Source organism: Eleutherodactylus coqui, chromosome 11, assembly GCF_035609145.1.
Source record: "Eleutherodactylus coqui strain aEleCoq1 chromosome 11, aEleCoq1.hap1, whole genome shotgun sequence".
In the NCBI taxonomy this organism is placed as follows: Eukaryota; Metazoa; Chordata; class Amphibia; order Anura; family Eleutherodactylidae; genus Eleutherodactylus; species Eleutherodactylus coqui.
In genome coordinates, this window is record NC_089847.1 from 75,292,856 (window position 1) to 75,318,234 (window position 25,379).

The 25,379-nt window shown below is 44.4% G+C and overlaps 1 protein-coding gene across 4 annotated transcripts in view; it reads left to right on the forward strand.

The window, feature by feature from the left end:
- The window catches only part of RIPOR1 (RHO family interacting cell polarization regulator 1), a 203,909-nt gene that overhangs the window by 166,186 nt on the left and 12,344 nt on the right, over window positions 1-25,379 (forward strand). For all 4 annotated transcript variants that reach the window (XM_066582639.1, XM_066582640.1, XM_066582637.1 and 1 more), the window contains exons 13-19: window positions 801-1,679; window positions 3,573-3,715; window positions 5,476-5,650; window positions 11,151-11,286; window positions 15,128-15,289; window positions 21,392-21,550; window positions 23,549-23,745. In XM_066582639.1, the coding sequence (XP_066438736.1) occupies window positions 801-1,679; window positions 3,573-3,715; window positions 5,476-5,650; window positions 11,151-11,286; window positions 15,128-15,289; window positions 21,392-21,550; window positions 23,549-23,745 (1,851 nt within the window). The remainder of the gene's footprint in view (window positions 1-800; window positions 1,680-3,572; window positions 3,716-5,475; window positions 5,651-11,150; window positions 11,287-15,127; window positions 15,290-21,391; window positions 21,551-23,548; window positions 23,746-25,379) is intronic.

Here is a 25,379-nt window from a genome sequence, read left to right on the forward strand (position 1 = left end):
CTCAGACTTGCCTGTGCAGTGATGCCTCATCTGTCCAGGTTAATACTTATGAGCAAGACTACTATGTAAGTTTGCTAGATGTAGCATAGTTCAGCATCTTGCCACCTTAAAAATAAATCTCCAGAAATACTCTGCTTCGTAGAATCTATAATGAAGTATATGAAGAACTGCCTGGGTAGTCCGCTGCTTCTATTCATGCAAAAATGCTGGTTTCTGTTTTGTTTTTTTTTGTTTTTTTGCAAGCCTCTAGTATTTTGCTCTTGCTGCAAATATATATATTGTGGAAAATGCAAGTGTATAATTCCCCATATGATTGATTTCAAAGAAACAGTGCTTCTGAATATTTAGGAGTTGGAAATAATAGGGAACATGTTAATAACATTTATTGCTGCAATTAAATGGGGTGTGTAGGCAATTGGATGCGCTATTAACTGCTGAGTTATACAAATAAACTGACTAAATGATATGTTGAGTGCTCTGATCTTTTTTTTTTTTTTTTTTTTGCCTTTTTACTCACACGGAGAACCACCATGTATATTGACTGACTTGATAACTGTGCCATGCATTGCCTTTTTTTAGAACATATTGTGTCACAATACTTATAGGGTTAATAACTAACTAAACTTAACGTTTCACTTACCAGACATTTTGATGCGTAATGTGGGAAATTATAGTGAAAGGTAATGATTAATGCATCAGAGAACACCTTTCCTGTATGACAGAAGAAAACAACTTGTAATAGTCTCTGAAATTTGTCACAAGTAACTACATTTTAATCCTATGTATTTTACTACTTCTAGAATATGCTACGACGTCAGGATGATTTGGAAAATGGAGCTGCCTGGTCAATTTCTTCAGAATCCTCTGATGATTCCTCTAGCCCACAGTTGTCTAGCAATATCCGGCATGCTTCCAAGAACATTGTTCAACCTGAGCTTCAAGCAACGGCTCCAGATATAGAAATCTCCTTTATACAAAGAGAGGAGAGTATGGCCACAGGAGCCGATACTTCAATGCAGGAAGTGGAAAGCGGTGGTAAAATCGCTAACGAAAATGTGGTATCGGCAAAAGAATCTGTGGCCAATGGCCATGTACTATACTCGAGGACATTAAGCCATATTAGTGAAACAAGTTTTGATGCTACAGGTTCAGACTTCCATGTTTTGGATGAACCTCCGATAACATTGCCATTTGATATGGACGTCTCAGAAACTGTTACTGTTCCAGTCAGTTGTGAAATGTCTAACGATTTGCAAATCACTGTACAATCGGCCTGTGTTCAAGAAGAAAAGGATGAAACGCTACATATAACATCAGAAGCGGATCTGCAGCACGAAATGATTGATTCGGTTCAGACCTTGAATACACAAACTCAAGAACTGGAGGTAGTGCCTTGTGTGGAAAAGCTTGAGCTTGCGTTAGATGACCTTGTTGAGCCTACTCATCAGCAAGTAACTTGTTCTCCCATTAATGGGCCATGTGTGGACACTGAACCTGAAGAGAAGGAGAGCCCCATCTTTCAAGTGGTAAATTCTGACTCCACAAAAAGGAACGTTGTTGACTCTGGTTTGGATGAAGCAATCAATTCCTTGAGTTCATCACTGGATGATTACCGGGGTCAGTTTCCTGAATTGCAGGCACTTGAAAATGAAATCAAGCATCTGGAAGAGCTTCTCCTGGTAAGTTTATGTAACACTTTTTAAAGGGGTTGTCCCACCGGAGCAACTTGTCAGTTATCTACGTGCATCTGGTGGTTTTTTTCCTTGCAGCCAACTCATTATCCACACAGACAGGGTTTAATGAAAGATAAACCATATTATAACACAGGATCCACCATTCAAAATGGCCTCTGCACAGGTCACAAAGCATTCTCCAATAGAAGTCAAGTCTTCTCCAGGTTATAGGTTCCTATGGTCCATATGGCCATTGTAAAGCATATCTTTGAATGCTGTCTACAGCAGCTCAGGAAAGATGGCTCTTACCATAACTTATAGAAAATCTATATCACTATCCTATTACTATCTTGTTTTAATCAGTAAACACAAAAATATAGGTGATACATTGCCTTTCAGATATGATGTTAGTTAGAAGAGACCTCACACTGAAATAGTCAGTAGTCGCCAATTATGTTTTTAACTTACAAAATTCTAGTTTAATTATGGTATTAATATAATTAATTTCCAGGTGTCATTCAATAAGAAGCCTTATCAGGGAGTGACAAAAAGACTGAACTTTAGTAAAGCAAAATTTGATCAGCTCAGAATTACTCTTGGCAACATTAATTGGGACAATGTCCTCAAAAATAACAGTACAGACGACAAATGGGAAAAGTTTAAAAACCTCCTAAATACCCCATGTCAGCAGTTCATACCCTTTAAAAATAAAAGAACTATGAATAAACGGAAACCAATGTGGCTCGACAAGACTGTAACCATGGCAGTAAGTGAAAAAAGGAAAGTGTTTAAATTACTAAAACAAGGAAGCAGTGAAGAAGCACTAAAAACATAGGGGGAAAAACAAATTATGTAAGGAAAAGAGAAAAACTGCCAAGGAGGAGGCAGAGAGACAGATCGCCAAAGAGAGCAAAACAACCCCTAAACTATTTTTCAATTATATAAACAGTAAAAGGATTTGCAATGAATAGCACTGGTCCTTTAAAAAATAATGCAGGAGAAATCATAGAAGATGAAGGAAGGGGGGTGGAGGAGGCAAATCTGTTAAATAGCTTTTTCCAATTATATTTACGAGAGGAAATGAAATGTCACACGAGATGCAAAGGGATAAAATGAACATGCGCACACACACCCCCACCCTGCCCCCGGTAAATATCACCTGACTAACGCAAGAAGTAGTGCAGAGTCGGCTTAAAAAGAATAAATTTGAAAAGTCACCAGGCCCAGATGGAATACACCCACGGGTTCTAAGGGAACTAAGTGACATAATAGACAGGCAGCTATTTCTTATATTTAGGGACTCTATTGAGACCAAGGTTGTACCACTGGTTCCAATATACAAAAAGGGGTTAAAAAGACAGCTTGATAACTACAGGCCGGTAAGTCTCTCTTCAATAATTGAAAGAATAATTGAGAGATACCATCCTGCAATAATACCTCAAGGAAAACAACGGTATAACTCCTCACCAGCATGGGTTCATGAAGGGTCGATCATGTCAGACCAATCTGATCAGCTTCTACAGTGAAGTAAGCTCTAGGCTGGACCGGGGAGAGTCTGTCGATCTCGTATATCTGGAGTTCTCTAAAGCATTTGACACCGTGCCGCATAATAGGTTGATATATAAAATGAGACAGCTCAGACTGGGCGAAAACGTGTGTATCTGTTGTATGATGGATGAGTGTTGCTAGGGCTTTATGTGGACACTGCACCTGAAATAAAAGTATTCCCACTTGTATGGCACAAGTGTTTACTCTACTTTTTCTTTATTTTACATTGAATGGCCAAATAGAACAATAATTCCTTTATGTTTTACTTTGTTGTGGAGGGGCATCAAACTGAATCCGGAAGGTGTGATACCTTCTAGTCACAGACTTGTGTGTTCTTTGTAATCCTGACAGCAGAAGCAAGGAGTGTTCAGAAGCCGAGCGTCCAGCATAAGCCTCACGGTGGAAAATGCCCTGGAGAGTTTTGACTTCCTAAATACGACTTCTGACATGGAGGATTCTGAATACTCAGAGGAAGAGGGCGTTCCAAATGAAAGGCAAGTCTTTAGTGTTTTATTAAAGAAATACATATTTTCTACATGTAATAAAAATGTATTTGTGACATTCCTCAGGGGTGCACAAATTAAGGACACAATATTTTTAATGATTCCATGCTTTTGAAACTCCCTTTTTACGATGTACTTAATTCATGTTGTCTGGCAGCAGTCCTGTGTAGATGCATAGTATTTCAGCCCTGTATACAGTTGTCTGCTGCGTCACATGGACGTCACAAACCACATGAGGTCTTCTCTGTTCCCACTGATCTATAGGAGCAGAACTGCCCCAAGCATCTACAGAGCTACTGAAAGCTTGTCTCAAGATTGTAGCATTCTCTATAAATAGAAGAAAAGATAACAATGTCAATATGGAATTAAATGAAAAGAAGCAATGGCCATTTATTAAGACTGACCTTTCATATGCAAGCCTAAGACAAAGGTTTGCTGGAGTAGTTTGCATCATCTTGACTAAAAGGCATATAGCTCTCAATAAATTTGGTACATTATGGGTCTATTCTAAAGAAGAAGAAAAAAACCATATATTCATAGATTTGTGCTAAATTTCGTATTGACGTTTTTTGGCTTTAGAATGAATAAATTTGTCAGAAAGTTGATGACCAAACCCACTTTTCAATACTAGCAAATTCTGAGAAAAGTCATGTGCACCCAAATTTATGATTTTTACAGTAAAAAAACTTTTATTTAAGGACATGAGATTGGAAGTGTGAGTTTCAGAAATGCTTTGCCCAATGAATAAAGGCGCACACACAAAGCCTGATTACTGATTAATCTATTAGTAGGCGTGTTATACAAATGCATGAAGCTGGAAAAGGCTGCAAAAGCATTCTTAAAGAACGGAGTGTGCATTAATCAATTGATGTAAACATGGAGAACATTCGGTATTGTTACTACTCCAGGAGTGGGCATCCTGTTAGTCACTCCAAGATCACACTGGGCAATCTAAAAGAAATGAGAGAGAACCCGAAGGGTAACCGCAAGACATATGCAAAACTTCTGTTAATGTCCACAGTTTGAAAAACAAAAGTAGAGCAAATGTAGCCTCTGTTGTGCTTCACAGTAAAAAGCACTTGTATAATATTAAGAGGGTAGAGATGGTACAATTAAGACCTAACATTTTAATAAATATATATTCACACATAACCATCCATGTATTTTAATGTACAGTTTTTTTTTAATGTTATGTTTTAATTGTGTTATACCCTCCTTTTGCGTGTCCACAATTAAAAAAAAAAAAAAACCCACACACTGAACAAGACAGATGTTAATGGAAGAACACCATGAGAGAAGTTGCTGCTATCCGCAAGAAAAAAATACTACAGCCAGTTTCAGGTTTGCGAGACCACAAAGATGTTCCACAATGCTGCTGAGAATATTCTGTAAACAGATGAGACAAAATTGGAACAAATGCTCGGTACTAGTGTAGTGTGTCTCCACCGGAAGACATGGGTTGGCCGCGCTGAGCTACAAGCCACGCCCACAGCTGCCGATTGGCTCCGGCACACACCTTCACAGATTTCCCACACCTTCATCCGTACCTCTCGTATACGCCTCCCCATACACACATTTACCGGCCATATCTCTGACAGCTCCCACATCTCCCTCGCCGGTCTCGCTCTCACCGTCCATGCTGCGCTGACCTAATTCAAATATTGTTTCCCAGTTGTTAGATAATTGGCAGGAGATTTTTTATGAAATTATCGCAGAAAGGGGTTAATAATCACATATTTCCTTTCTTCTAGGATTGAGAGTAGTGAAGAGGTACCTGAAATGACACCAGAGCAGAAAAAGGATAAGACTGAGAATGTTGTGGTGAGCTGTTCCCCTGAAGAACTGACCAGTCCCCTGAGCACTGGTATTACCCAGTTGGATAGGGCCTTGGGTATACATCTGCACAACTGCAATAGACTGCTATTGGTAAGTGACGAAGTGTGATATATGTGATGACAACCTTTACTCTGCAGCAATGGTCGGGATAGGGGAAAAACTAATTCTGACCTTCTAACCTGTGAGATGCTACTGTCAACAATGAAAGCAGCCTTAGCGAAGGGAAGGGATTCCATTTTTCTCCCCATTAGCAGCTGAGGCAGACAGTTTTATGGACCGCACTGGGCATAACAAAGGCCCCCCGGGCTGTGCTGAAGCATGACTCGTCGCCGTATATGCACAGGTTAATTGCATTCGAATACATGGCTATTTCAATGTATTATAATAAAAATGATCAATTTACTAACGGGACAAAACTGTTGACTGAAAATGCAAGACAAGCAAACCGCTTTATATTAGATGAAAAAGCCATAAACCTCCTACATGCAGTCATGTTATTTATACCGTCTGGTGGATACAGATTAAAAAAATTTTTAAAAACATTTTTTCTGCATTCCACTCCAAATAAAATGTGAATCTAAATGAAACCCTTCTCCACAATGAGATGCCGTAAACTGTAGATTTTAAGACGCCTAAAATAAAAACCTTACAGCAATAACAACAAACGTGACGTGAGAGAAATGTAAAGATATGCTGCATTCATGTCATTACGGGATTACTAACTGAGCAGTCAGATTCTTGCGCAGCGTTGAGGTACAGTTTGCTTATACCATCACTCTGTGACTGTCTATATTTGTGCATGTATGTAGATGTAAGCTTTATGGAAAATGAACCAAGCATGTAATTGGAAAACTAAAAATAATGTAACCTTAAATTGCCTCGTTCGACATGTTAGCACAGTGCAGCTGATAGAATTGTGTCCGTTTTTATGAGAAGTTGTGACATGTTATGTCCGTGTAGGTGAATTCTAAAATGTAATACATTCTATGAGCCGTCAAACCTCCCTGGGGGTTTCACACAACAGTTTGCTCATCTTGGCGGCTGATCGAGGATCTAAAAATGATTTATTTTTACCATGCAAAAGGCTACACAATTATGTCTGAACTCTCTTTATTGAGGGTATAGGCTGTGGGAAGTTCAAGCTGGAACTGCTGAATTAAGATGTGACAGCCCAAGAAAAGTGTCTGGTAGAAGCTCTCATTAGACTGGTCAGGGATGCCGAGGACCAACAGGAACATTAAGCTTGAATGGGAGTGGAGGCTCTCGGGGTTGATAGCACAACCATCTGCAATGCCAACTCATGTAGGAAAAACTGACGAAGGCAAGAACACTAAGGCCTCATGTCCACGGGATAATTGTTATTTAAAATCTGCAGGGTTTTTACCGCACGCGGATCCGTGCCCCATAGGGATGCAGTGGACACCCGCAGGTAGTTAAATACCTGCGGATGTCATTTTCCCTTCAGGCGCGGATTGCGTGTGCGGCGAAAAAAACGCGACATGCTCCATTTTCGTGCTGGTCTCCCGCAGGCTTCTATTGAAGCCCGTGGAAGCCATCTGGATCCACGGTACACCCACGCCTGAATTTCTGCTCTCCGGGTGCGGGAAAGCAGGAGTTAAAAAAAAATTTGAGTGCCCGGCGCATGCGTGCGGCACGCTGCTGGCATGCCAAGCGCATCCGCCGGGCCGAAGGAAGAAGATCCGGCCATGACGGAGGGCAGGTCCGCAGCGTCCGGACAGGTAAGTAAATCTTTTTTAGCATCATGTCCGCGGGAAAGGAGAGACCCGCTGCGGGATTCTCCATGAAGAATCCGTGACGGGCCTCATTTTCCCCGTGGACATGAGGCCTTAGACTGGGCTCACATGGCTGTAAGTGGAAAGCGCTGCAGGACTCCTGCAGCATTTTACAGCTGTGAGCCCGGCCGTGACCCTGCATACAGCCACATGAGGCTGCGAAATTGTACTGCGCATGGCCGCGTGCTCACGCTAGGCGGTCATGTGCAGCACACCTGTTTTTTGTTGTGTTTTGTTTGTTTGTTTTTGTCGTTTATATTCCTTGCATATTGTGTTGTCAGACTCTACAACTCACTGGACTCGCACAGCACACCATAGAATCAATGTGCCAATTTATATAAAGGTTTTTTTTAACCCAGATCTCATGAAAAAACGCAGCATGCATTAACATGATCTGATTTGCGGAGGAGGCTCACCTATTCAAGTCAATAGGGATGCAAAAAAAACACGGACGTCTCGTCTCCCTGATGTCTGCTGTCCGTATCTCATAGATCTGTTGCTGGGAAATACAGACAAAAAGAATTCTGCTCATTTTGTTTTCTTTTGCGGATGTGAAAAACGGACCACATACAGAACAGGGTTTTAATGGAAAAAAGGTCTGCTTTTTACGGACACAACGCAGATGATTTGTCATACGGTCGTCTGCACTAGCTCTAAGTTTAACTTGGAGCAGCCGGTGTCAGGCAGCTGCTTATCCACACAGACTATGTTCCAGACGAGTGCTGCCTATATATGGACAGCAGGCTGACCGCTTATAGCTGATGGGGCTATACAGGCATGCAATTTTTTGCTACATGAATCGATGGTCTATGTAAAATTAAAAAAAATAAGAGCATGCCCTTTTCTGGTCTCATTTTTGACAGTCGCTCATTTTAAGTCAGTGGGTGCAAAAGAAAATGGAAGCACACAGATGACATCCATGATCACTCTGTTTTTCAGGGATCATTACTGAGCAATGCTAGGGAAGAAATTGGGCCTCCTTCCAATTTTGCATGCGAGAAAACCGATGATACAGAGATGAAAAAAAAAAACAACCCAGGCATGAGCACGTCTTATGGTTCTGCCCAGCAGCGCAGGCACATTGGGAGAGACCTGGGCATCTCCCTAACTCTAAACTCGGCACCGAAATTAAACCTTCCCCCTGGTCTGCCGTCTTTAGCGCTGGGCTTTCTAGAACACTGCGGCGGTAGGAGCGCATGCTCTATCCGCTGCCAAATAAACGATTGTTAGTTGGAAATCTCCATCTATTCCTCTTCCTAAAACTTTATCCAGACTGAGTGATTCAGTCAGCACCCCCAGAAATTTGTGAGCATGACTGGAGATAAACTGCCCGGATTTGAAGCTGTCTGGTCCTGCGTTGATTATTGCTTTAATCACTGAAAGGCCTAGACTAAAATATAACTTTTATTGATAAATAAGATATAAAAAGCTATTCCTCACTAGAGAGTGTTAAACGTACATAAAAGTGGACAAAACAACAAACACATAAACAAAAATATATTCATCCACCTAGATGTGGTGGGTAATAGAGGTCAGGAGAGAGGAGGGGTATGATGGTTAATTCCTCCAATGTTTTGTTCACTGGGTGCCTTAAAGAAGTCCAATCTATACGTAACAGATTGGACTACACTAAATGTAGTATGTTACTGATATTAGTAGTATTCCTCAAGACAGATGACTATCGTTTGGCCATTAATCTTGGCTATTGAGATACAATGTTGATGCAGTGGAAACGCAGGCAGCCTATCTCTCACTGGCCACTAAACAGGAACAGCTTTCAGACATAGATGATGAGTCTGGAAAGGTTACAGCGTGTCAGCACAAAATGTTAAGTGCCACAATATGTCCTGTATACTTTTAATAGACTAGTTCACTGTCAATGCAGAGTGTCAGCACTACAGTAGGTGCCACTTTGTATCTTATATGCATCTGTTAACTTCATTCACTGTTATATTTTAGTCTAGGCCTTTCAGTGATTAATTTAACTTTAATTAGAGCCTTTTTGCATGTCTCAATGCGTTGATTATTGCCATCTATTTATATCCCAGTTTTCTAGTTACTTAACTTATTTTGTATGTAACATCTCTTTTGGCTGTTTTTTAAAAATATATATTTTTGACAGAATTTCTATTCCGATCGACTCCCTTAGGCCTCCTTCCCACGAGCGTGACGGGCTCCGCCGCGTAATATTACGCAGTGAAGCCCGTCACGGCGCCCCCCCAGAGCCCCTATACTTACCTGCGGGAGATAGCGTGAAAACGCTTCCCCGCCCACCGCCGTCGCGTCGTGTGACACGCCCACCGCGTCACGTGACGCGGCCGGCAGTGTCACGTGACGCGCCGGCCGCGTCAAATGACGCTGCGGCGGTAGGTGGGGAAGCGTTTTTTCACGCTATCTCCCGCTGGTTACAGCGGGAGATAGCGTGAACGGACGGCTTCCATTGACTGCAATGGAAGCCGTCAGCGCGTACAGCCCGTCCTCACCCGCAGCAAATAGAGCATGCTGCGGGTGAGGACGGGAGAAATCGCGGTGCGTAATTCCGCGGTGGAATTACGCATCGTGAGCATTGTGCTATTAGGTTCAATAGAACCTAATAGCAGGGGGCCACGCAGCGGATTTTTGCCGCGAATTTACGCGGCGTAAATCCGTTCGTGGGAAGGAGGCCTTACACCTATGAGGGCTCATCTAATGTTCGATACATTAATCTGCCGTTTTTTTCTGTCCGTTCTCCCATCCCTTGGGGATTGTAGTATTTTTGATTCTCTTTACATTGCCTGTCTGATCCTGCGCAGTCTATTACCCCGAGTGCTGGGACTTTTGTTATTCATTCTTAACATCTAATAAAGAGTTTGAAAGAAAATAAAACCTGCATCACATGGGATGCAAAACGGACGCAAACACAGATTAAAATCGATCCATTTTTCATAGACCAAAATTGGACACACTTATCTGAGTAAGCCTTAAGGCAAGTAAGATCTTTTCATGCGGGGTACCTGAAATGGGAGTCCGTAAGACCCCTCCTGCTCACTAGAGGGCAGTGTGCAGGCTGCAGACACTCTCCATCCTGGTCCCAACTGTGCATATGTGCGATGTGTATAGGATGGCACTGACAGGAGCAGCTTCAGAGAGGGCTGGGAGGACCTGTGCACCTCTCATCTCCTTCCTTCATGTGAGTCTCAGTGGTGCTCTTGGGCAGTGTAGAAGTTGCTGTCAGTCCGCAGCTCTCTGCTGATGGGCCACATAAGTTGCCATTGTTTTACAACTGTTACACAGAGCTGAGAAGTAACCTTCCTCCTGCACTACAGTCTACAGGTGAGCGAGGCTGTCATCCAAGGGAAGTCCGTGAGCTGCCCGGCCGCGCAGCTTAGCCGGAACACTGGATGTGTGTATTTAATGCAAACTTTGTAAGGTTAAAACTGTGCTGTGGAACTTGACTATTGAAGTCTTTCATCCATCAGCGCTGCTGGAAGTGTTGTTATACTCCCAGAATGCATAGTAATGGAGCGGAGAGTCCAGAGAAGCGAGGCTGCAGCAGTTGGCATACTAGGAGTTCTGCACTTAGCATGACACAAAAAGCAGGGCAATTGGCATAAGGAGATCCATTCTCCAGGATTCTGTTCCACTAGGAGCTTGTCCTATGAATTGCTGTTTCTTCTTTTTCTCAGTACAGAAATAAACTGTAGACATATGCCACATTTAAGCTCATTCCCCGCAGAGGTTGTGTTAGACTCTTTTCACTTGAACAGATCATTTGGCCAGGGGTTGTATTAATCTGTACTAGTTGTCATTTCCTGCAGCATTTGGGCACGTTTGGACCACTTCGCTGTCGAGAGTTATATGCACTTGATAAATTAATGAGGGAAGTCCACATCTTAGAAGTGATCTGTACATTAACGGAGGAAACGTCGGGAAGAACACATTCTGCAGTAGAAGGTAAGCTGTTTTCATTTTAAACTGCTCTTTTACAGGGGTTGTCCAGCCCCACTCTGCGGCCCGATCAGACATGGGCAGCGGCAGGCGCTGCTGTATGCAGGGCCAGACAACTTAAGGCACTCATCCGATACCCAGTAAGTATCTTGCACAGATCCTGTTCTGATTAATAGGACACATGCAGAATGCTTACTGGGAGTTAGATGGTTGCCTTTAAAATTGCCTCAGCTAGCATGAAACAGTGTCACTATGCACCAAACGTCAGAAGGGGCGGAAGTGAGGGTCTCAACCCGTTTTTGTGTTTGTCTTTTTCTTTGTTAATTTTTCTCTCTGCTATAGTTTATTAGAATTGTTGCAGCTCTAATTGCTGGAACAGCTTTCATCCTTCTGACATAAATACAATCTAAATGATAAAATACACTCATTGTAAGGAGAAAAAAAAATCCCTCCCCTAGAAGGAGTTGTCAGGGTGGAATGACACTTCCTCTGTGTGATTTGTAACATTAGTATAGGTAAGTGATTACAATATCAGGGCAAAAGTATAATTTATGGCGGAAAACTGAACACTTGAAGGGAGGCTCTAGTACCCTCTTGTACCGCCTCTAGCTTAGATGCAAGACGTGATACAGGCCCTGGTACTCTGTTGTGCCGCCTCTAGCTTGGATACAAGATGTGATACAGGCGAGCATGGAGGCTTTAGCACCCTGTTGTACCGCCTCTAGCTTGGTTGTAAAATGTGATACGGGAGGGCATGGCGGCTCTAGTACCATGTTGGGCAGCCTCTAGCTTGGATGTAAGATGCAATATGGGTGTGCATGGAGGCTCTAGTACCCTGTTGGGCCTCCTCTACTTTGGATACAAAGATGTGTTATGGGCGGGCATCGAGGCTCTATTACCATGTAGGACAGCCTTTAGCTTGGATGCATGATGTGATACGGACAGGCATCAAGGCTCTTGTACCCTGTTGTACCTATTCTAGCTTAAATGCAAGATGTGATGCAGGCAGGCTTGGAGGCTTTAGTACCCTGTGGGCCACCTCTAGTTTAGATACAAGGTGTGATATGGGCGGGCTTGGAGGCTCTAGTACCCTGTTTGACCTCCTCTAGTTTGGATGTAAGATGTGATATAAGCGGGCATGTGGGCTCTAGTACCCGGTTGAGCCACCTGTAGCTTTTATACAAAATGTGATACTGCGGGCATGGTGGCATACAGGTTCCATATGGCATCCTGCGGCAAATCTGTCCACATTTGATGTAAATGAGACTCTATAGTGTACAAACTTTTGTAGGCTGTTGAAGCTGGCATCCTACAGGGTCCCATGCTTGTTCTATTGGTGATAAATCTGGTGACTGGGAAACTGTGGAAGTGTGGCAATGTTGTGCTGGCATTCTGATGACACCCTTGCTGTGCGCAGCCGATTATCCTGCTTGAAAATGCCTCTTGAAAGCCGCCATGAGAGGAACACATGTGGCTGCAGGATGTCCTGAACACGTCATTGTCCCTCATACCCCTACTAGGGTTGACCGAGTGTCATAAGTGATGGTTCCCCCTAGACCACCACACCAGTATTGGGGGCAGTGGGCCACTCCACAGCAAAGGCAGAATTGAGGCGCTCACCCCGAGGTCTCCAGACTTGAACACTGCTATTGTCAGTGCTGAAATGAAACTTTGATTCATCGCTGAAGATAACCTGGTCCCACTGTGTATCGGTCCACCACTGCAAGCGGATGCAACTGTGGGTGTGTGTCAAAGGCAGTATACGCAATGGGTGCCATGAAACCAAATGTCCTTCGGCCAAGCACCTGGAAATGGTTCCAACAGACACAGAGGCCGCGAATGATGGTGACACCTGTCTCTGGATGTCGGACAACAAAATTGTTGGAGCTGCTCATGCTTGCCATACAATCCTCTTAATTAGTGGTCTGTCAAGGCCGTCCTGAGCCCAATCGCATTGTGTGCGTTCCCTCACATATCCACTGGTCCCATTGCCGCCTCCTATCAGTCTGGTCAGAACAGACCATTTGGTAGGCAATTCATAGATATGACCATCCAGCTTGTCACATTCCAATAATGAGCCCCCTCTCAAACTGAGATGTAACTGCATGCCGAGTTTTCCAGCAAAACAACAACCCCTTCTAGAGGCTGGATTAAAAAAATAATAATAATAAATTGTGACTGTACGTTTTCAGCCAAAATTGCAGGGACATTTCACTTTGTGACATGGGGAGTTCATAAAAATTACAGATGTCTTAATTGTCCTAAGTTTCAAAGAATATCTGTCATTGTGGAATACACCAGACAAGTACTTCTAATGGCTGGTTTGGTGTCTGGATACTGACTTGCAGTCCCCGAACTGTAATCGGTTTGTGCACAGAAGCACTTCAGAGTCCCCTCTGTTATCTTGCATAGCTCAGGAATCCTGGGTGTGCATTGGCATAGACCGTTTGTGAGTTATTTAAGGGAATGACAGTAATTGCTGAGATGGAAATAAAATACCGTATATACTCGGGTATTCGCTGACCAGAGTATAAGCCGAGTCAATAAGTTTTACCACAAAAAACTGGTAAAACTTATTGACTCGAGTATAAGTTGAGTTAGACTCCAGTATATACTAGGTAAAAGAAAAACGCAATACTCACCTCCCAGCTGGCGTCTGTGTCCCTGGCGCAATGGTCTCCCCGGTGGTACGGCAAGCTGCTTCAGACTTCTCCCTGTTGTCATCTCCCTGCTCTGTTTTCAATTCCTCCGCCGTCAGCGCTGTGTAAGTAAGCGCTGTGATTGGATCGGCAGGGGAATTCAAAGCTGAGCAGGGAGATCGCAGAGGGGAGAATTCTCGGGGAGACCATCGTGCTGGGGACACAGACACAGGCTGGGAGGTGAGTATTGCCGGTTTTTTTTTGTTGTTTTTTTTTTTTTTTTTTTTTTACCTCACTGGAGTATAAGCCGAGGGAGGCTTTTGCAGCATTAAAAAAATGTGCTGAAAAACTAGGCTTATACTCGAGTATATATGGTAATTGAAATTGGCGTCTTTTCACCTACCCAGCCATTACAGTCAGTTTGCAGGAGGAGGAGGTTCCATGATGACAGCCTTTTAAAAGAAGAAAAACCGTTTATTTAGTTTAAAGGTTTGTGCCAAGTTATAAAGGTGTTCCCTATTCACAGGATGGCTAATGACATTATGTGGGGTCAGACCAATGGGATCCTCCCCAATCCAGAGAACGGTGGTTCTGAAGGTCCCCACATGAATGGGGACTTACATGCCCCTGCTTCATTCATTTCAGGGGGGGCTCCGAAGATTGCGAGGATGAATAAATTAGATATTTCACTTCAGACATCACTTAATTGTTAAAGTGGTGCGGAGTTAAAGTCAGACTGTGATCCCGTTTCCTGTTTTTTACATATCCACATGTAAATTTAACATGCGTCAGGTTTGAATGCATAGGATGAAATCCAACACAAAATCTGTATGCAAATGTCAGACTGTGCAGCAAAACCTGCAAATGATGCTTTCCCTCTAATGGGGATGTGCCTTAAGTAGTGAATTCAATGCAGATTTTCCACAGTGGAAAATCAGCCTGTTGGTGCAAATTTTGATGCAGATTTCACTTTTTCAGTTCAAGGGATGAAGTCTGCTGCGGATCTGCATCAAAATCCACATTAGATGGGGTGGATTTTGACACAGATTTTGGTACAGGTTTCACCAAAACCCGGTAGTTGTTCTCTGGTACTTTCCCCTGGACCAGTAAGTAATGAGGTAGGTTGGGGCGCTGGCTCTTTCAAGAAGTGAATCTTTGTGAAAACTTGTCACGTTGTCAGCCGTTGTATCAACATTTTTTCTCCTCAGTTTTGAAATTTTCAACACCTAAAGAAGGAATTGTGGAGTTTTGGAATGAATGTGTTGAGTCCTCAGATATGTTTGTATGCTCCGTGGAGACCGTTCTGCAGACCCTGAGTAAGCGTTATGCTGAACAAATCAACTCGCAACAGCAAGGACTTTCTGATGCTGGTAAGTACAGGACAAAGCACCATATAACATGACGCTTCTGGCATGGAATTCTTTCAAGAACATAAAAATGTATTTTTTTATTTAATTCTAAACATTTTGTACAAAATTGACTTCAGCCAGCTATTTTTATTTAACCCCTGAACGACCAGCCCATAGTATTTTTATGTCCTCCCGAAGTGGGCTTTATTCTCTGCGGACGTAAAAACATGTGTCCTGCAAAGAATAAAGCCCCTCGGGCTCTGGACGTGACAGCTCCATGCTGTCGGTGTCCGCAGGTTGCCGACAGCATGGAGCTATCATCCCGGGCTTTGGGGACGCCGCCCCCCCCCCCCCCCCCCCCGGCAATGCGATAGCGCAGATCGCAAAAAGGTAAATAAAAGTGCAAAAAAAGTTAAAGATTCAGCTGCCCTGATGGATCAGATTCATCAGGGCAGCTGAAATTACTCACCCCCATCTGCCGCACTGCTCCCCGCTCTTCTGATGCTCCGGGCCCCGAAGCCGGCGTTCTGCGCATGCGCGCCAGGCGGCATTACGTCAGCCGCATGCGCAGAAGGCCTGGCGGCCCGGGAATTTTAAAATCTCCTGCCTCCCGGCTCCTGTAGGTAGCCGGGAGGCGGGAGATGTCAGCGGGGACCGCGGTGAGCGGTCCCCGGTACCGCGATCGCCGTTATCCAATGGAAAAGTTAAGAAAAAAGTAAAAAAAAAGAAAAGCTTCACCTCCCCTCATGGATCGGATCCATGAGGGAAGGTGAAAATACTCACCCCCCTTCCTCCATGTCCTCCGGACGATGTCGGGACCCTCTGCTGGCTTCTGCGCATGCGCCGAAGTCCGGCGAGCCCGGCAAATTCAAAATCTCCCTGCACCCGGCTGTCACAGATAGCCGAGTGCAGGGAGATATGACTGGGGACCGCTGTATGCGGTTTCCAGTCATATGATCATCATTATCTATCGGATAACGGTGATCATATAAAGTTAAAAAAAAAAAAAGTTAAAAAAAAGTTTATAAAGTTAAAGTTTCATCTCCCCTTACGGATCGTATCCGTAAGGGGGGATGAAATTACGTACCCAAGGTCCCGGATTTGTTCCCTGATGGGATGTTGATCCGTGGACCTTACCCCAGCTTCGGCGCATGCGCCCGTCAGCATGATGGCGGACGCATGCGCAAAAGTGAAAGATTGCCCAAGAAATTTAAAATCTCCCTGCTGCTGGCTACCAAAGGTAGCCAAGAGCCTGGAGATGTCACGGGGAGCCGTGGTATGCGGTTACTGGTCACGTGATTGCCGTTATCCAATGCATAATGGCGATCACGTAAAATTTCTTAAAAAAGTGGAAGTTTCATCTCCCCTCATCGATGCGATCGGTGAGAGGAGATGAAACATCTTCTCGGAGGCTTCCGCATTTGAATCCAGATGCGATTATCCTCCATGGATCATGCCAGCTTCTGGGTATGCGCCCGCCGGCAAAATGCCGGACACATTCGCAGGAGCCGGGGAGCCCAGGAAATTTTAAATCTCCTTGCTCCCAGCGACCAACGGTCACGGAGTGCTTGGAGCAGTGACCGGCGGCCTCATTGAGCGGTCCCCGGTCACGTGATAAATTAGCGGTATAACATTAGGCCGGTCACGCATGACCGGAGAGGAATTATGGGTTCTGCATGCGCTTGATCAGCGGTAATCCACAGATCAATCGCAGGCATTGGATTACACAATTCCCCCCAATTAGCGGGTCGGAATTACGGAATCCACTCGCAGAAAACAGAACACAGCATGTTATATTTTACCGCGGATATCCGTAACCTAGAGCCCATTGTGCTCTATGACCGCGGATATACTCGCAGCCCATGTGCAAATACATTGTGTACAGGCTGCGGGTACCCGGGTCATCTCTAAGCGACGGCGCGGGAAATATAAACAAAAACGGTATATTGCGCATGACCGTCTGTGTGAGTAGGCAGTTATGCGCAGTGCATTACGCGGCCGTACGCAGGGTCACAGCCGGGCTCACAGCTGGAATCCGCTGTGGGCCTCCGTAAGCGGATTCTGCATACGGCCGTGAGAGCCTGGCGTTATTTAGATTGCTACCTGTAATCCATAATTTACAAGAAGCCCTGGGAACGCTCGCCTTCATGCAGTTCCAGGAGCAGCTTGTTGAGCGCCTTCTGTGTGAGACCGCCGCACCGCAGCAAGATTACAAAGCCTCACAGCGCCACTTTTTACACCCCATACCTGCCGCTGAGGTCAGGAAATACCCCCAAAAAAGCGAGAGGGGGGGGAGGGATACCCGGTTTTCTTGCCCCATGTGCCCATCCCAAGCAGCCTCCGTAATTACCCCTGTCTTCGGACATAAAACGCAGTTTATATTATTACTTTTATCTAATATTTAGGGAATGCCAAAAAATGGGGATTGGGGGGGGGGGGGGGGTATTTTTAGGAAGTCAATTTTTTTTCCGCATAAGTGGGCAATGGGGCCTGGAATTTATTCAGCTGTACCCTGAAATCCAGCGGGCATTCCCTCCATTATGGGCCTAGCCATGTGTCCTGTAAGTAGATTAGGGCCACAATGGGTATGTTTCTGAACAGGGGACAAACAGGGGTATCCATTTTGGGGTGAACGTCTTCATTCCTATGTACACTGCAAAAAAGCTGTTTTTAAATTGACAAAATTGCCAAAAAAAAGAATATCGTAATTTTTTCCTTCTGTTTTGCTTAGATTCATTCAAATACTGTGGGGTCAAAATACGCAGTACACCCCTAGATGAATTCGTTAAAGGGTCTAGTTTTCAAAATGGGGTCATTTGTGGGGGTTCTCTATCGTTTTGGTTGCTCGATGGCTCTTGTACCCTAAAATCCAACAGGTGCTCCTTCCATTATAGGCCTAGCCATGTTTCCTTTAAGTAGATTAGGGCCACAATGGGTATGTTTCTGAACACGGGACAAACGGGGGTATCCATTTTGGGGTGACCGTCTTCATTCCTATGTACGCCGTACAAAAAAAACACACAATTGCCAAAAAAATGAAAATCATAATTTTTTCCTTCTGCTTTGCTTAGATTCATTCAAAAACTGTGAAGTCAAAAAAGTCATCGTACCCCTAGATAAATTCGTTAAGGGGTCTACTTTTCAAAATGGGGTCACTTGTGGGGGTTCTCCATCATTTTGGTCACTCAATGGCTCTACAAGTGGGCAATAGGGCCTAAATCTCCATCAAGCAAAATTTCTGTTCCGAAAGCCACCGGTTGCTCCTTTCATTTTGGGCCCCATTGTGTGTACAGACGTAATACTAGGGCCACAATGGGTATGTTTCTGAGCATGGGACAAACATATTATAGAAAAAAGTCCTGTCTTTAAAATGACATATTTGCAAAAATATGAAATTTTAGTTTTTCTCTTCTAAATTGCATTGACTCCTGAAAAAAAACTGTGGGGTTAAAATACTAATGACACCCCTCAGTGAATACGTTAAGGGGTGTAGTTTTTAAAATGGGGTAACTTGTGGGGGTATCTATCATTTTGACTCCTATGAGCCTTTCCTATCTTGGCTTGGTGTAGAAAAACAAAGTGTTCCTCAAAATGCTGAAAAATTAAAGGGGTTGTCCCGCGCCGAAACGGGTTTTTTTTTTTTTTTTTTTTTGCATAGGCCCCCCGTTCAGCGCAGGACAAACCCAAGGGATGTGGTGAAATTAAAAAAAAAAAAATTTTACATCCCCGAATCCCCTCTCTGCATCTTCTTCTTTCTTTTCCTCCAAGATGGCCGCCGGGATCTTCACCCACGATGCACCGCGGGTCTTCTTCCATGGTGCACCGTGGGCTCTGTGCGGCCCATTGCCGATTCCAGCCTCCTGATTGGCTGGAATCGGCACACATGACGGGGCGGAGCTACGCGATGCCACGTAGAAGGGGGCGGAGCCAGAACGCGGCTCGTGCCCGGACCGACCAGAAGGTAGAAGACTCTTCTGCGCAAGCGCGTCTAATCGGGCGATTAGCCGCTGAAATTAGACGGAGCCATTGAGACGGGGACGCCAGCAACGGAGTGGGTAAGTGAATAACTTCTGTATGGCTCATATTTAATGCACGATGTATATTACAAAGTGCATTAATATGGCCATACAGAAGTGCTGAACCCCACTTGATTTCACGAGACAACCCCTTTAAAGTTAAATGTGTACGTCTCCTAAATGGTTAAAAAAAAAACCGAAAGTTTTTCCAATGTGCGCCCAAAATAACGTAAACGGGTGGAAATATAAATCTTAGCAAAAATTTCTATATTATGTTTGCACATATTTCAGATATTGCAGTTGGAAATGTGAAAAAATGACGATTTTTTCAAAATTTTCCCAATTTTGGCGCTTTTAATAAATAAACACAAATTCTATCGGTCTTTTTTTTCCGCCTAAATGAAGTACAATATGTGGCGAAACAACAATGTCAGAATCGCTTGGATATGCAAAACCTTTCTGGTGTTTTTCCATGTTAACGTGACACATGTCAGATTTGCAAAATTTGGCCTGGTCATTAAGGCGAAAACAGGCTTGGTCACTAAGGGGTTAAATTATCTGGAAGAATAGGTCTCTCAGCTACTAAGGTATTTATTCACATATATAACCTCCACATGAAAACAATTCTCAACACTGCAAGTTGCAGTGGTTGAAGTTACCTCCAATCGCTGCCATTGTAGTGGAATTCAGCTGTATAATACTGCTAACCACTATTGGTGATGGCAGGAGTTGTTGAGGCACTAATATTGTGTAACATTAATCCTTTAATGCTATATGACATAAATTTACGTCCTGGCACTTAGCGCACCAGGACATAAACGTACGTCATGTGGATAGTGCGGGATCAGGAGCTGAACCTGTGCCATCCTGCAGTGGGAGTTGGCTGTTACTAATAACTGTCCTCCCGCTGCAACAGAGGGGGTAGATAAGAACAGCTATCTCTGCTGTTAACATGCTGCAATTTATGTAGATGTAATCGCAGATGGCTGATGGGTTGCCATGGGAACAGGAAGCCAGATACTGTTGTCCCAACTTGCCACTGCCTATGATCGCTATTAGAGTAGAGCGAGCATGCTTGAATACAGCAGTTACTCGAGCGAGCATTGCTCTTCTTGAGTAACTGCTTACTTGTCCAAGCGTGCTCGGGGGGACGGCGGGGAAGAGAGCGAGAGAGAGATCTCCCTCTCCCACTTCCCCCCACCGCACCTCCCGAGCACACTCAGACCAGTAAGCAGTTACTCAAGAAAAGCGATGCTCGCTCAGGTAACTGCTGTATCTGAGCATGCTCTCTAATCGCTATTGTAAGCAATAAGGAATTGCTGTTATGGTTCAAGTACCCTACAGGGAGGTAAAAAATGTTAAAAACAAACAAAAACCTTTATCATGCACTTAGGCCTATTTGTAGAATAAAAAAATAAGTCAAAATGCAAAAAGACGCAATAAAAGTAATCAAAAAAGCGGTATATACACCAATAATGGTATGAATAAAAATTACAGCACATGCCTCATAGAGCTCCGACCATGGCAAAATAAAAATTCTATGGGACTTTGAATGCAACGATGTAGAAAAGCTAAGAATTTTCAGAAAAGGTTTTTAATGTGCAAAAGTGAAAAAAACTAAAAAAAATACAGATTTATTTATAATTTTGGCATCGTCTTAATTGTACCGCCCTGCAGAAAAAATATATAATGCCATACATGTTGTAAGGTAATGCTGTAAAAAAATGTTAAATAAAATGACAAAATTGATCTTTTCTTCCTCTGCTCTCAAAAAAAAATAAAAAAATTTTTTACAATATATTATATGCACAGGAAAATGGTACCAATAAAAACTGCAGTTCGCCACGCAAAAAACAAGCCCTCATACGGCCATGTCGATGGAAACCTAAAAATGTTATAGCTTTTTTAAAAAAAAGAGAGATGAAAATCACCAAAAAATTGTTGCGTTCTTTGAGTCAAAATAGGCCATGTCCTTAAGGGGTTAACTATGGTCAAGGGCACTATCTATATATCCCAATAATAATGCTTACTCTAGATAGGTTCAAATTTTAAAATAAAGCGGTTTAGTATTTTCATGACTCGTTTATAAAATCTGTTCTGTTTTTAGTTTTTGTGAAGCTTGTGGAGGACATTTTGGATCAGACTTTGTCCAGAAGATCCAGGACTACTTACAGCGAACAGATAACAATCTTTCAGTATTGGAAATACTTTAATTCTACCAGAGTCACTAATTTGGATGCCCTCATTCATGATTTGTCCAAAGAAGGTAAAATAATTTTATGGTTTAGTCAAATTTTTGATATGTAGCCAAAGGTATACAACATTACGAACTCAAAACATAGAAAATATGGAAGCAATGAAGAAGGCCTCTGAATAACTATGTGGGGTCCCAATGGTTGCACAACAGATGACTTTGCAGGGCAAGACAGGCACTTGGATATAAACAGAGAATAAGGATAATGGGTGTATTTATGGATGTGAATAATAAGCGAAACTGCTTACAGTGCTAAATTACTACTTGCTTAAAGTGTACCTGCCTTTTCAGAATGAGCTGCTGTTTGTGCATGAGGAATAACACTACTGTTGGCCATTATTTAACCTGGGCTCTCCATTTATGACCATTTTCCCCCTCTGCAGTCTCTATCTCAGATTTTCATTTCTCTTTGAACTGGTGAAAGAAGTTTCCTGTTATGCTGTGTTATATACATCATGCAAAAAAGAACTGCAGGCCACTTCCTATTTGTCAATAGCACACACAAACCTTTTATCAGGGAGGACCCTGGAGGAGTACTGAGCAGTGGAAATGTGATTCCAACAGCCCTAAAACAATAAATCCCTCACTATTATCTGCAGCAGCTCTCTGTGTGTTTCTGCCTTTCTCCTCTCCTGCTTTCTGTTCCATTTCAGTGAGCAGCAGGAGTTGTTATCCTCCTTCACTTCCTGTTCTCTTGTCTTGTTAGCCCTTGTGAAAGGTCTAGAGGGTACATATTAGATGTTCCTGCAGCTCCTCTACTCCTATGTTTCCCTAGCTTCACCTTACCAGTGAAACCCACCCACCTCACTGATTATGATTTAGAGCAATATTTCTCAATCTTCTTTTTCACTGCTCAAAGTATTCCTAAAAAAAAGTCACAAGGGGGAATACGAAGGGCGAGGCAAGAATGTCACGCCATGTTTTGTCAAAAATTGCTTAACACTCAGCGCTGTGTGGGCAAACAGGTGATTGGTTCTTCCATCATGACAACACACCTGCCCACACAGCTCTGAGTGTTATGCTGTTTTTCGTCAAAAATTGCTTAACGCCCTTGCTTTACCCTCCGTATTTGCCCAATCTCGCTCTGTGCAACTTTTTTTTCTTTTTACGAGTGCTTTAAGCAGTGGAAAACGAAACAAAATTTCAGAGCTGCACGTTGTATGTACAAATTGGCTATCACAAAATAGACGAAAAACTGAACAACTTGTTGAAAAACAAAATCGATGCAGCTGAACACAATCTTCTCCAACAACATCGGTTGGTATACCACCTCAGAAGGGTTTCGCAGATATTCTTTTGGGTACCCCCTTATATATGTCAGCTAGTATAACCTTAGTTTTTCCTTTCGGTCAAAAAATTCATGGAGTCCTACTTTCCAGTTGGGTCATGTAATCTCATTGTAACACCTAGGAATTACCTGTCTTTGTGTTCTCTCAAGAAGTCACAACTTCATTCCCGAGAATTCCCTGTGTGATGAAACTGTTAAACTGTACGACATACACTTTTCATATGGTAAATAGCAGAAACTTTGATCACTTACTGATGATGATCAGAGGCTCCTGTTGCACAGATATAATGACGAAGATGACAGTTCAGCCTTCCTTACTGGTATACTTATAGTATTTGGCTTATTTATGTGAAAGTAGAAGGTAATGATAGGATCACACTGTACTCCCAGCAGGCAGAGCTGGTACTGGCTCTGTGATGTTTTGCTGATGCATCATGGTATTGTTAGCACAGCAAAGAGGAAGAGAAAGCATGGAGGAATCTAAAACTTTAAAACTGAGCAGGGGGTTGGACCCGATGACCCTCGAGGTCCCTTCCAACTCTACCATTCTATGATTCTATGAAATCTCACAATGTCTGATAAGTATCAGACAGAGGGCTGCAGTCCATGAAAGTGAGTGCAGTATACATAAGAGACATTCAGAGTGTGACAGACAATCAACTGAGGGGGCAGTTGTCGCTAGAGTGGGCCATTAAGTTTTAATTCTAACCACCTTTTTTCAGTATTATTTGTGCAGAAATTGAATTCAGATGATCAGAATGTTGTTCTCAAAGCCCTGAAGAGAGTATGTGAGAGCAGCATACAGAAGGAAGGTTTCAGGACTTTGAGCCTTTTACTTACTAATGGAAACAGCAGAGTCATTGCAGCTGCATCTTCATTGCTCAGAAGTTTCTCTGAACAACAAACCTTTAGGGAAAGGGTAAGTACAGCACTTTGCTATATTTATTAAAGTGAAGTTCTGTCTTTTGAAATAGTATTGGACTGGGACAAGCTTGCCTAAACTTGACCTTTCATGCCTATTCCATGACTCGTCACTGTTCGACCTAATCTGTCCTAACCTCTGTATTGTCATAGGGCAGTGATGGCAAACCTTTTAGAGACCGAGTGCCCAAACTACAACTCAAAACCAACATATTTATGGCAAAGTGCCAACATGTCAGGGGGCGGGGCTTATCACAACGTATGATTTTACCCCCATCGTTCTAAAAAGGACAGGGCCGCTTCAAAATAGACAAGGTGCAAATTTTGAGGGCTTTTTGTGGTTCAAATTATTCAATTTTTCCTTTCTTTTTTGACTGCTTTTTGGATGTGAAAATACTGCAGAATGTCCTCAGCGGAAATTTCTGTGGAAAATTCTGCAGCATTTCCGCATCCAAAAAGCAGTCAAAGTGTGCACCCGGTCTATTTTGAAACAGCCCTGCCCATTTCCGCCACATGTAAACATACCCCAGCGATAATAGTGACCCCCAGTGGCCCCTAGTATGACAGCGACATACCACAGCGGCCCCCAGTGTGACAGCGACATACCACAGCGGCCCCCAGTGTGACAGCGACATACCACAGCGGCCCCCAGTGTGACAGCGACATACCACAGCGGCCCCCAGTGTGACAGCGACATACCACAGCGGCCCCCAGTGTGACAGCGACATACCGCAGCGGCCCCCAGTGTGACAGCGACATACCGCAGCGGCCCCCAGTGTGACAGCGACCTCCCGCAGCGGCCCCCAGTGTGACAGCGACCTCCCGCAGCGGCCCCCAGTGTGACAGCGACCTCCCGCAGCGGCCCCCAGTGTGACAGCGACCTCCCGCAGCGGCCCCCAGTGTGACAGCGACCTCCCGCAGCGGCCCCCAGTGTGACAGCGACCTCCCGCAGCGGCCCCCAGTGTGACAGCGACCTCCCGCAGCGGCCCCCAGTGTGACAGCGACCTCCCGCAGCGGCCCCCAGTGTGACAGCGACCTCCCGCAGCGGCCCCCAGTGTGACAGCGACCTCCCGCAGCGGCCCCCAGTGTGACAGCGACCTCCCGCAGCGGCCCCCAGTGTGACAGCGACCTCCCGCAGCGGCCCCCAGTGTGACAGCGACCTCCCGCTGCGGCCCCCAGTGTGACAGCGACCTCCCGCAGCGGCCCCCAGTGTGACAGCGACCTCCCGCAGTGGCCCCCAGTGTGACAGCGACCTCCCGCAGCGGCCCCCAGTGTGACAGTGACCTCCCGCAGCGGCCCCCAGTGTGACAGCGACCTCCCGCAGCGGCCCCCAGTGTAACAGCGACCACCCGCAGCGGCCCCCAGTGTGACAGCGACCTCCCGCAGCGGCCCCCAGTGTGACAGCGACCTCCCGCAGCGGCCCCCAGTGTGACAGCGACCTCCCGCAGCGGCCCCCAGTGTGACAGCGACCTCCCGCAGCGGCCCCCAGTGTGACAGTGACCTCCCGCAGCGGCCCCCAGTGTGACAGCGACCTCCCGCAGCGGCCCCCAGTGTGACAGCGACCTCCCGCAGCGGCCCCCAGTGTGACAGCGACCTCCCGCAGCGGCCCCCAGTGTGACAGCGACCTCCCGC